Here is a 13,442-nt window from a genome sequence, read left to right as displayed (position 1 = left end):
TAACCATAAGCTTCATTGGTCAAAATACAGAGTAGTAGATCATATGTAGGAATGAAGGAGTTGTATTAATGCCACGGGCATGTCCCAATTCAATCTGTTTAGCGTTGGACTCTACTGCAAGTAGTGTAGGGCCATCCCTAGGATCCTACTGCAAGTAGGGTAGGGCCATCCCTAGGATCCTACTGCAAGTAGGGTAGGGCCGTCCCTAGGATCCTACTGCAAGTAGAGTCCCGATTCCGTTTTGGAATCGGGCTGCCTCCCGGGCATGAGCCAGGTGCCCCACTATGGCCGACGGCAAAGTCGGCTCATAACAAAAGTGATGTAACTAAGCACGTGGACTGATGAGTAGGATTTTGTTTTCACAAGCTTTCACAACATTGATTGCTTTTGATTTTAAAAAATGCTTTATCTGCCTTCTCAATTAAATCTAGTTAAATTCAAACATGTATTTCATGAAAAATACAATTTTGTGGACGATGCACCGTGCTGCCTTGTTGACAACATGACTGAGCGGCTCATATTACTGTTTGATTTGAGATGGCGCGATTATGATTCAACCTGAGCCAGTGTAATAATACTCCCTCTTTGGTTCCGTCTGTCTGAGTCAGCAGGAGCTGCTGCCCTCCAGTGGCTGACGTGGGATATTTGTTTTTAGGAAAAGCCCCTGCTTGTTTGCCATTGGTTTCTTTTAAAGACTTGTTGTGCCGTTATACGTATTTTCTAATGGTGTTTAAAATTAGTTTTTTGGGGGGCTAAGAGAAATGTGTTAATCAAAAATATTATTCGTATATTAAACCGGAAGTACGAAGATACGTTTTTCCTTGACAACCAACGACGCGTTCTTAGCAACTGCTTCAGAATGGCAAAAATGATTGGTGCTAAGAAATCATTGTGGCAACAAGTCTGTGAAGGTAAGGTATGCTTCGCTTGAGAGTTAATTGTAAATACCGGTATGCATGTTGTCGACTAAAATATAAATAAAAATGGCGTTTTCATTGTTGTGTGCAACCAGAATATGATTCGGAGCAGCCCAGTCCACCCAGCGCTGCTTGGACAGACAGTGGTTCAGTGAGCACTCATGTCTCCCAGTACAGCGCCAGCAAGCACTCTCCTGTCTTCTATGGTCTCATGTCAGCTAAGGTAAGGCAGACAACAATAATTGCACTTCAGTAAATAAATTCAAATTCAACAATTAATTTGTCAAAAGAAAACGATATGTTTGTCTACATGGTGCTGTATGGCTTTCTAGGTTGCTGTGGATGATGATCCTGTGAAGCATGTTGACCCCCTTCTGAGCCACTCTGCCCTTGCTGGATACTCTGCCTTGGACAAACCTCCCTCCTCCTGCCACAGACAGCCTCAGACCACACACCCTGCATCCACTCCCCAGCTCCATCAACGTGACTTTCAAACCACTTAAAACTGTAGCTTCTTTTGTATGTGCTAAACATAGCATTGCCTCTGCCAAGAGGTCTTGACGTTTATGGCACAGGAAGTAGACGGAAGTAGACTAGTGTCCTGTAGCCTCAGTGTTTCTGGTGCAAGACCCGATACTGCTTTCCCCCCTCAATCGCTATACATAATCTATGCTTTTATCAGGAACAATACTTTCCTGTTTAATTAGCTCTCTAAGCACAGTAGAGGATAATAATGTTTCAAGTCTGTCTTGATTTTACTCCCCAATAATAGTACCAAAACAGTGTTTTAGGCTACAGTTGGAGTGAAATGTCCCTTTGCATGGCAGAAAGGCCACTCTTACCCCACTTGTGTTGATCCATTCCCATGTCTGCCCCAGGCCCAATCACCCAGTTTCTGGAGGGGTCCGTGTTCCCAGTGCTACTGCCTGGACTGGAGGCCATGCTGAGAGAGGCCCAGAGACAACACTGCCTGGAGGTACTGGCACTAGGCCTCTATCACACAATAACACTAACATGATATAATGGCAATTTACTAGATATCAATGTGGCCCTGCAGAACACTACAGACCACCAAACTAGAATCCACTACAGTATTTTAATAGTTTGCTTCCCCTGACTGTACTACATAAACAACTTTGAATTATAGAGTGACAGGATGTATGATCACCTCTTCTGAAATATTGTCTCTAACATGAATCACGACACCCAAAACTAGTACTAGGACTTATTTAATATGACTTCAAGCACTGATTATACTATGATAATGATGATTATATTGTAGCCTACTTCTGTAGAGCTCTGCAGATTATTACACTACAGTAACATTGTCATCCTTTTACCTGTTTAAGAGGAAAAGAACAGCATTCAACGCTTGTGACTTCCTAACTGAGTGGCTGTACAAGTAAGACTGCCTGCATGCCCCCTTTGCTCTCTTCCATTCTCAGTTGATTTAGTAAAAATCTTTGACAATGTCTGAACTTTCTGCCACCTGTTTATCTTCTGAGTGCTAAGCCATTGCTTTTACCATTAAAAAATAAAGTCTGTCTCAAAAATGGATTGGTGTTACGAAACTATGACTGGAGTTTGTCTTTGTGTGAAACTAAGCTTAATATTCTGTCTGCTACGGTCTGTTCCAAAGCCTTTTCTTCTCTCTCACTGTAGTCGGAACCCCCGCCGGCAGGGACAGGCCCCTGTGGACTTCCATGAGATCCCATTTGTCAAGGACTGGCTCAGGATACAGTGAGTTGCAGGAGACTTAATAAAGTGTATACGCAAACATAACACAGAGCAAGAAAGTCATATCAGAAATCACACGGAATATGTATGCATGTACACACACACACACACACACACACACACACACACACACACACACACACACACACACACACACACACACACACACACACACACACACACACACACACACACACACACACACACACACACACACACACACACAGTGGCACAAACTTGCACCTTAGGCTGATGCTGCCCTTATGAACAGAGGTGACCCACACGCTGCCCTCTCCTCTCTCCATCCCCTCCTCTCTTCTCCCTCCCTCTCCCAGTCCCAGACCTCCCATCCCTCTCTCCCTACTGCTGTCAGACCAGCATGCTGCTGTTCTCATCCAGTCCTTCTGGCGGGGCTATACTGTGAGTGTCGTTGACAGTAAATTAAAGGTCACTGTTATTTTAGATGAGAAATATTCTTGTACCATTTTAAAGGGTGTCATTGCACGGTGTGTAAAGAGTTAAATGCTCCACTGTCCCCTATTTTGCTGTGTGTTTGTTAGTGTGTAAGCGTGCATGCTTATGTGTTTTTCTATTTTTATTATTCATTTATTTCACCTTTATTTAACCAGGTAGGCTAGTTGAGAACAAGTTCTCATTTACAACTGCGACCTGGCCAAGATAAAGCATAGCAATGTGAACAGACAACACAGAGTTACACATGGAGTAAACAATTAACAAGTCAATAACACAGTAAGGAAAAAAAGAGAGTCTATATATATTGTGTGCAAAATGCATGAGGAGGTAGGTGAATAATTACAATTTTGCAGATTAACACGAGTGATAAATGATCAGATGGTCATGTACAGGTAGAGATACTGGTGTACAAAAGAGCAGAAAAGTAAATAAATAAAAACAGTATGGGGATGAGGTAGGTGAAAATGGGTGGGCTATTTACCAATAGACTATGTACAGCTGCAGCGATCGGTTAGCTGCTCAGATAGCAGATGTTTAAAGTTGGTGAGGGAGATAAATCTCCAACTTCAGCGATTTTTGCAATTCGTTCCAGTCACAGGCAGCAGAGTACTGGAACGAAAGGCGGCCAAATGAGGTGTTGGCTTTAGGGATGATCAGTGAGATACACCTGCTGGAGCGCGTGCTATGGGTGGGTGTTGCCATCGTGACCAGTGAACTGAGATAAGGCGGAGCTTTACCTAGCATGGACTTGTAGATGACCTGGAGCCAGTGGGTCTGGCGACAAATATGTAGCGAGGGCCAGCCGACTAGAGCATACAGGTCGCAGTGGTGGGTGGTATAAGGTGCTTTAGTAACAAAACGGATGGCACTGTGATAAACTGCATCCAGTTTGCTGAGTAGAGTATTGGAAGCTATTTTGTAGATGACATCGCCGAAGTCGAGGATCGGTAGGATAATCAGGGTAAATTTGGCAGCGTGAGTGAAGGAGGCTTTGTTGCGGAATAGAAAGCCGACTCTAGATTTGATTTTAGATTGGAGATGTTTGATGTGAGTCTGGAAGGAGAGTTTACAGTCTAGCCAGACACCTAGGTACTTATAGATGTCCACATATTCAAGGTTGGAACCATCCAGGGTGGTGATGCTGGTCAGGTGTGCGGGTGCAGGCAGCGAACGGTTGAAATGCATGCATTTGGTTTTACTAGCGTTTAAGAGCAGTTGGAGGCCACGGAAGGAGTGTTGTATGTTCTTTCACGTGCATGCATGTGTGTGTATTATTGTGTTCAGGCGTGTGCATTTTCAGGAGCTGGCCAGTGACCCCATATGAAACAAATATATTGTGTAATCCCATTATTTTCTGGCTACAGCGTGATTTTGTCATCAGTGATGCAATGCCTAATTCCTTCCTGTGTGGGTGTTCTTGAGTGCTCTGTTCTGGATAAATATAGACACTAATTGCTGTAAGTCGCTCTGGTTAAGAGCGTCTCATAAATGACAAAACATTTAAACTCACACACACCCATAGACACACTTCTAATCAGACAAGTCTCTGTCTCGTCTATCTACTAGACACTGTTGTTGTCTGTTGATGATGTAGCCACAAATGACCCCTTTTTTACACACAAACACCAAAACAAAACTCATCCCTGCGACTCTGTGACAGCGTAGAAAAATCCAGCCAAAAATCTCCTCATTGTCAGTGTAAATGATTAAGGATCGACGATGCCAGCTGTGGTTTAGATCTGTCATGTCCAAACAGGCTCTGGTCGAGTGGGCTTGAAGAAGCACTGGGGTGGGCAGAGTAGAGCATGCAGAGCGTGACCACGTGTCCCTGTGTCCTGTTCTGCCAGTGTGACCAGAGGTAGGCAGTATTGGATCTCTTGTGTTATCTCGCACTGTAATTGGCTGTAATTCCCCTTCTCAACAGGGGGTGGCGGTAGTGAGCCTGTCCTCATTGACTCCCTGTGTTTATCCTGCTCTGACTGAGGTGAGGTTCAATAGGGCGAGGGATAGAACAGCAGACTCTCCCCACTAGAAGTTTAGGGATGGAGTGGAGAGAGACAGCTTGGAAGGCTCTGCTAAAAGGCTTTTTCAGGGATGATTAGAGAGGAAGTGAAGGAGAGGAACACTGTTAGTGCTGTTTTATGGGCTTGGGCCAGCCCAGAACTGGGTCCGAGGGGCCAGCCCAGAACTGGGTCTGAGGGGCCAGCCCAGAACTGGGTCCGAGGGGCCAGCCCAGAACAGGGTCCGAGGGGCCAGCCCAGAACTGGGTCCGAGGGGCCAGCCCAGAACTGGGTTCCGAGGGGCCAGCCCAGAACTGGGTTCCGAGGGGCCAGCCCAGAACTGGGTTCCGAGGGGCCAGCCCAGAACTGGGTCCGAGGGGCCAGCCCAGAACTGGGTCCGAGGGGCCAGCCCAGAACTGGGTCCGAGGGGCCAGCCCAGAACTGGGTCCGAGGGGCCGGCAGTTTGATGTACAGCCATGTTTGTGTCTGTGGATAATGGGGATCTGGGACTAGATCTTAACTAGGGCGTAGTGGTGAACCCTCCCAACTCACATACAGGGCCTTCGGAACGTATTCAGACCCCTTGGCTTTTTCCACATGTTGTTATGTAACAGCCTTTTTCTAAAATCTACACACAATACCCCATAATGACAAAGCGAAAACAGGTTTTTAGTAAACATAAATACCTTATTTATATAAGTATTCAGACTCTTTGCTATGAGACTCGAAAATTTCCATTGATCATCCTTGAGAAGTTTCTACAACTTGATTGGAGTCCACTTGTAGTAAATTAAATTGATTGTACATAATTTGGAAAGACACACACCTGTCTATATAAGGTCCCACAGTTGACAGTACATGTCAGAGCAAAAACCAAGCCATGAGGTTGAAGGAATTGTCCGTAGAGCTTCGAGACAGGATTGTGTCAAGGCAGCATTGACGGTCCCCAAGAACACAGTGGCCTTCATCATTCTTAAATGGAAGAAGTTTGAAACCCCCAAGACTCTTCCTAGAGCTGGCCGCCCAGCCAAACTGAGAATAGGGGGAGAAGGGCCTTGGTCGGGGAGGTGACAAGGAACCTGATGGTCACTGACAGAGCTCTAGAGTTCCTCTGTGGAGATGGGAGAACCTTCCAGAAGGACAACCATTTCTGCAGGACTCCACCAATCAGGCTTTTATGCTAGAGTGGCCAGATGGAAGCCACTCCTCAGTAAAAGGCACATGACAGCCCGCTTGGAGTTTGTCAAAAGGCACCTAAAGACTCTCAGACCATGAGAAACAAGATTCTCTGGTCTGATGAAACCAAGATTGAACTCTTTGTGTGTGTGTGTGTGTGTGTGTGTGTGTGTGTGTGTGTGTGTGTGTGTGTGTGTGTGTGTGTGTGTGTGTGTGTGTGTGTGTGTGTGTGTGTGTGTGTGTGTGTGTGTGTGTGTGTGTGTGTGTGTGTGTGTGTGTGTGTGTGTGTGTGTGTGTGTGTGTGTGTGGCTCAGCGGGGTGGAAACAGTGTATGTGAAGCTTTTCAGCAGACGTCAATACTATTTTCCTCTCGTTCTCACCTCTAGCCCTTTATCCATCATACTCATCCTAATCCTTCCTCTGACTATCTCTCTCTTCATCTCTCATTCAATCCCCCTTACAACATACTCTCCTGTTCCTCCCCCCTTCCTCCGACTATCTCTCTCTTCATCTCTCATTCAATCCCCCTTACACCATACTCTCCTGTTCCTCCCCCTTCCTCTGACTATCTCTTCATCTCTCATCATTCAATCCCCCTTCTCAATACATACTCTCCTGTTCCTCCCCCTTCCTCTGAATCTTCATCTCTCATTCAATCCCCCTTACACCACTGACTACTCTCCTTCATTCTCATTCTCCCCCTTCCTCCTGTTCCTATCCTCTATCTTCATCTCTCATTCAATCCCCCTTACACCATACTCTCCTGTTCCTCCCCCTTCCTCTGACTATCTCTCTCTTCATCTCTCATTCAATCCCCCTTACACCATACTCTCCTGTTCCTCCCCCTTCCTCTGACTATCTCTTCATCTCTCATTCAATCCCCCTTACACCATACTCTCCTGTTCCTCCCCCCTTCCCTGACTATCTTCATCTTTCATTCAATTACACCATACCCCTGTTTCCCCCTTCCTCTGACTATCTCTCTCTTCTTCTCTCATTCAATCCCCCTTACACCATACTCTCCTGTTCCTCCCCCTTCCTCTGACTATCTCTTCTGACTATTCAATCCCCCTTACACCATCTTCTGTTCCTCTTCCTCATCTCTCATTCAATCCCCCTTACACCATACTCTCCTGTTCCTCCCCCTTCCTCTGACTATCTCTCTCTTCATCTCTCATTCAATCCCCCTTACACCATACTCTCCTGTTCCTCCCCCTTCCTCTGACTATCTCTCTCTTCTTCTCTCATTCAATCCCCCTTACACCATACTCTCCTGTTCCTCCCCCTTCCTCTGACTATCTCTCTCTTCATCTCTCATTCAATCCCCTTACACCATACTCTCCTGTTCCTCCCCCCCCCTTCCTCTGACTATCTCTCTCTTCTTCTCTCATTCAATACACCATACTCTCCTGTTCCTCCCCCTTCCTCTGACTATCTTCATCTCTCATATCAATCTTCTTATCTCTCATTCAATCCCCTTACACCATACTCTCCTGTTCCTCCCCCTTCCTCTGACTATCTCTTCATCTCTCATTCAATCCCCCTTACACATACTCTCCTGTTCCTCCCCCTTCCTCTGACTATCTCTTCATCTCTCATTCAATCCCCCTTACACCATACTCTCCTGTTCCTCCCCCTTCCTCTGACTATCTCTCTCTCTCTTCATCTCTCATTCAATCCCCCTTACACCATACTCTCCTGTTCCTCCCCCTTCCTCTGACTATCTCTCTCTTATCTCATTCAATCCCCCTTACACCATACTCTCCTGTTCTCCCCCATTCTGAATCTCTCTCTTCATCTCTCATTCAATCCCCTTACACCATACTCTCCTGTTCCTCCCCCCTTCCTCCGACTATCTTCATCTCTCATTCAATCCCCCTTACACCATACTCTCCTGTTCCTCCCCCTTCCTCTGACTATCTTCATCTTCATTCAATCCCCCTTACACCATACTCTCCTGTTCCTCCCCCTTCCTCCGACTATCTTCATCTCTCATTCAATCCCCCTTACACCATACTCTCCTGTTCCTCCCCCTTCCTCTGACTATCTCTCTCTTCATCTCTCATTCAATCCCCCTTACACCATACTCTCCTGTTCCTCCCCCTTCCTCTGACTATCTTCATCTCTCATTCAATCCCCTTACACCATACTCTCCTGTTCCTCCCCCTTCCTCCATGACTCATCCATTCAATCCCCCTTACACCATACTCCTGTTCCTCCCCCTTCCTCTGACTATCTCTCTCTTCTTCTCTCATTCAATCCCCCTTACACCATACTCTCCTGTTCCTCCCCCCTTCCTCTGACTATCTTCATCTCTCATTCAATCCCCCTTACACCATACTCTCCTGTTCCTCCCCCTTCCTCCGACTATCTTCATCTCTCATTCAATCCCCCTTACACCATACTCTCCTGTTCCTCCCCCTTCCTCTGACTATCTCTTCATCTCTCATTCAATCCCCCTTACACCATACTCTCCTGTTCCTCCCCCTTCCTCTGACTATCTTCATCTTTCATTCAATCCCCTTACACCATACTCTCCTGTTCCTCCCCCTTCCTCTGACTATCTCTTCTCTTCATTCTCTCATACTCTCCTGTTCCTCCCCCTTCCTTGACTAATCTCTCATTCAATCCCCTTACACCATACTCTCCTGTTCCTCTTCCTCTGTTCTCATTCCCCCTACACCATCCTCCTGTTCCTATCCTCTGACTATCTCTTCATCTCTCATTCAATCCCCCTTACACCATACTCTCCTGTTCCTCCCCCTCCTCTGTTCCTCATTCCCCCTTCCTCCTGACTATCTTCATCTCTCATTCAATCCCCCTTACACCATACTCTCCTGTTCCTCCCCCTTCCTCCGACTATCTTCATCTTTCATTCAATCCCCCTTACACCATACTCTCCTGTTCCTCCCCCCTTCCTCCGACTATCTTCATCTTTCATTCAATATCCTCTCCCCTTACACCATACTCTCCTGTTCCTCCCCCTTCCTCCGACTATCTTCATCTCTCATTCAATCCCCCTTACACCATACTCTCCTGTTCCTCCCCCTTCCTCTGACTATCTATCTTCATTCTCTTCATTCAATCTTTCCCCTTACACCATACTCTCCTGTTCCTCCCCCTTCCTCTGACTATCTTCATCTTTCATTCAATCCCCCTTACACCATACTCTCTGACTATCTCTCTCCCCCTCATTCAATCCGACTATCTTCATCTCTTCATTCAATCCCCCTTACACCATACTCTCCTGTTCTTCATCTTTCATTCAATCCCCTTACACCATACTCTCCTGTTCCTCCCCCTTCCTCTGACTATCTTCTTCTCTCATTCAATCCCCCTTACACCATACTCTCCTGTTCCTCCCCCTTCCTCTGACTATCTCTCTCTTCATCTCTCATTCAATCCCCCTTACACCATACTCTCCTGTTCCTCCCCCTTCCTCCGACTATCTTCATCTCTCATTCAATCCCCCTTACACCATACTCTCCTGTTCCCCCCCTTCCTCTGACTATCTCTCTCTTCTTCTCTCATTCAATCCCCCTTACACCATACTCTCCTCCCCCTCCTCTGTTCCTCCCCCTTCCTCCTGTTCCTCCCCCTTCCTCCGACTATCTTCATCTTTCATTCAATCCCCCTTACACCATACTCTCCTGTTCCTCCCCCTTCCTCCGACTATCTTCATCTCTCATTCAATCCCCCTTACACCATACTCTCCTGTTCCTCCCCCTTCCTCTGACTATCTCTTCATCTCTCATTCAATCCCCCTTACACCATACTCTCCTGTTCCTCCCCCTTCCTCCGACTATCTTCATCTCTCATTCAATCCCCCTTACACCATACTCTCCTGTTCCTCCCCCTTCCTTGACTATCTCTGACTTATCTCTCATTCAATCTTACACCATACTCTCTGTTCCTCTTCCTCAATCTTCATCTCTCATTCAATCCCCCTTACACCATACTCTCCTGTTCCTCCCCCCTTCCTCTGACTATCTCTCTCTTCATCTCTCATTCAATCCCCCTTACACCATACTCTCCTGTTCCTCCCCCTTCCTCCGACTATCTTCCTCTGACTATCTCTCTTCATCTTCATTCAATCCCCCTTACACCATACTCTCCTGTTCCTCCCCCTTCCTCTGACTATCTCTCTCTTCATCTTTCATTCAATCCCCCTTACACCATACTCTCCTGTTCCTCCCCCCTTCCTCCGACTATCTTCATCTTTCATTCAATCCCCTTACACCATACTCTCCTGTTCCTCCCCCTTCCTCTGACTATCTCTCTCTTCTCTCATTCAATCCCCCTTACACCATACTCTCCTGTTCCTCCCCCTTCCTCTGACTATCTCTCTCTTCATCTTCATTCAATCCCCCTTACACCATACTCTCCTGTTCCTCCCCCTTCCTCTGACTATCTCTTCATCTCTCATTCAATCCCCCTTACACCATACTCTCCTGTTCCTCCCCCCCTTCCTCCGACTATCTCTTCATCTCTCATTCAATCCCCCTTACACCATACTCTCCTGTTCCTCCCCCTTCCTCTGACTATCTCTCTTCATCTCTCATTCAATCCCCCTTACACCATACTCTCCTGTTCCTCCCCCTTCCTCTGACTATCTTCATCTTCATCTCTCATTCAATCCCCCTTACACCATACTCTCCTGTTCCTCCCCCTTCCTCTGACTATCTCTCTCTTCATCTCTCATTCAATCCCCCTTACACCATACTCTCCTGTTCCTCCCCCTTCCTCCGACTATCTTCATCTCTCATTCAATCCCCCTTACACCATACTCTCCTGTTCCTCCCCCTTCCTCTGACTATCTCTTCATCTCTCATTCAATCCCCTTACACCATACTCTCCTGTTCCTCCCCCTTCCTCCGACTATCTTCATCTTTCATTCAATCCCCCTTACACCATACTCTCCTGTTCCTCCCCCTTCCTCTGACTATCTCTCTCTTCATCTCTCATTCAATCCCCTTACACCATACTCTCCTGTTCCTCCCCCTTCCTCTGACTATCTCTTCATCTCTCATTCAATCCCCCTTCACTCTCCTGTTCCTCCCCCCTTCCTCAATCTTCATCTTTCATTCAATCCCCCTTACACCATACTCTCCTGTTCCTCCCCCTTCCTCTGACTATCTCTCTTCATCTCTCATTCAATCCCCCTTACACCATACTCTCCTGTTCCTCCCCCTTCCTCTGACTATCTCTCTCTTCATCTCTCATTCAATCCCCTTACACCATACTCTCCTGTTCCTCCCCCCCTTCCTCTGACTATCTCTTCATCTCTCATTCAATCCCCCTTACACCATACTCTCCTGTTCCTCCCCCTTCCTCCGACTATCTTCATCTCTCATTCAATCCCCCTTACACCATACTCTCCTGTTCCTCCCCCTTCCTCTGACTATCCTCTGATCTCTCATTCAATCCCCCTACACCATCTCTCCTGTTCCTCCCCCTTCCTCTCTCATCTTTCATTCAATCCCTATCTTATCTCTCATTCAACCATACTCTCCTGTTCCTCCCCCCTTCCTCTGACTATCTCTCTCTTCATCTCTCATTCAATCCCCCTTACACCATACTCTCCTGTTCCTCCCCCTTCCTCTGACTATCTCTCTCTTTCTCTCATTCAATCCCCCTTACACCATACTCTCCTGTTCCTCCCCCTTCCTCCGACTATCTTCATCTCTCATTCAATCCCCCTTACACCATACTCTCCTGTTCCTCCCCCTTCCTCTGACTATCTCTCTCTTCTTCATTCAATCCCCCATTACACCATACTCTCCTGTTCCTCCCCCTTCCTCCGACTATCTTCATCTTTCATTCAATCCCCTTACACCATACTCTCCTGTTCCTCCCCCTTCCTCCGACTATCTTCATCTCTCATTCAATCCCCCTTACACCATACTCTCCTGTTCCTCCCCCTTCCTCTGACTATCTCTCTCTTCATCTCTCATTCAATCCCCCTTACACCATACTCTCCTGTTCCTCCCCCTTCCTCTGACTATCTCTCTCTTCTTCTCTCATTCTTACACCATACTCTCCTGTTCCTCCCCCCTTCCTCCGACTATCTTCATCTTTCATTCAATCCCCCTTACACCATACTCTCCTGTTCCTCCCCCTTCCTCTGACTATCTCTCTTCTTCTCTCATTCAATCCCCCTTACACCATACTCTCCTGTTCCTCCCCCTTCCTCCGACTATCTTCATCTTTCATTCAATCCCCCTTACACCATACTCTCCTGTTCCTCCCCCTTCCTCTGACTATCTCTCTCTTCATCTCTCATTCAATCCCCCTTACACCATACTCTCCTGTTCCTCCCCCTTCCTCTGACTATCGACTCTCTTCATCTCTCATTCAATCCCCCTTACACCATACTCTCCTGTTCCTCCCCCCTTCCTCTGACTATCTCTCTCTTCATCTCTCATTCAATCCCCTTACACCATACTCTCCTGTTCCTCCCCCTTCCTCTGACTATCTCTCTCTTCATCTCTCATTCAATCCCCCTTACACCATACTCTCCTGTTCCTCCCCCCTTCCCTCTGACTATCTCTCTTCATCTCTCATTCAATCCCCCTTACACCATACTCTCCTGTTCCTCCCCCTTCCTCCGACTATCTTCATCTCTCATTCAATCCCCTTACACCATACTCTCCTGTTCCTCCCTATCCCTTCCTCTACACCATACTCTCCTGTTCCTCCCCCTTCCTCTGACTATCTCTCTATCTTCATTCTCTCATTCAATCTCCCCCTTACACCATACTCTCCTGTTCCTCCCCCTTCCTCTGACTATCTCTCTCTTCATCTCTCATTCAATCCCCTTACACCATACTCTCCTGTTCCTCCCCCTTCCTCTGACTATCTCTCTCTTCATCTCTCATTCAATCCCCTTACACCATACTCTCCTGTTCCTCCGACTATCCCTTCCTCCGACTATCTTCTATCTTCATCTCTCATTCAATCCCCTTACACCATACTCTCCTGTTCCTCCCCCTTCCTCTGACTATCTCTCTCTTCTTCTCTCATTCAATCCCCTTACACCATACTCTCCTGTTCCTCCCCCTTCCTCGACTATCTTCATCTCTCATTCAATCCCCCTTACACCATACTCTCCTGTTCCTCCCCCTTCCTCTGACTATCT

General features: G+C 46.9%; 1 protein-coding gene across 1 annotated transcript in view; it reads left to right on the top strand.

The window, feature by feature from the left end:
• Positions 1-690: 690 nt before the first annotated feature.
• Positions 691-13,442, top strand: part of iqck (IQ motif containing K) — a 32,711-nt gene continuing 19,959 nt past the window's right edge. Inside the window, exons 1-7 of the mRNA XM_046303916.1 lie at positions 691-911; positions 1,013-1,140; positions 1,250-1,400; positions 1,796-1,893; positions 2,267-2,319; positions 2,580-2,657; positions 2,990-3,074. Coding sequence (XP_046159872.1) covers positions 860-911; positions 1,013-1,140; positions 1,250-1,400; positions 1,796-1,893; positions 2,267-2,319; positions 2,580-2,657; positions 2,990-3,074 — 645 coding nt within the window. The 5' untranslated portion in view covers positions 691-859. The remainder of the gene's footprint in view (positions 912-1,012; positions 1,141-1,249; positions 1,401-1,795; positions 1,894-2,266; positions 2,320-2,579; positions 2,658-2,989; positions 3,075-13,442) is intronic.

Source organism: Oncorhynchus gorbuscha, linkage group LG16 (genome assembly GCF_021184085.1).
Source record: "Oncorhynchus gorbuscha isolate QuinsamMale2020 ecotype Even-year linkage group LG16, OgorEven_v1.0, whole genome shotgun sequence".
Taxonomy (NCBI): Eukaryota; Metazoa; Chordata; class Actinopteri; order Salmoniformes; family Salmonidae; genus Oncorhynchus; species Oncorhynchus gorbuscha.
Note: the sequence above shows the minus strand (reverse complement) of the source record. Positions and strands in the feature narration are given on the sequence as shown.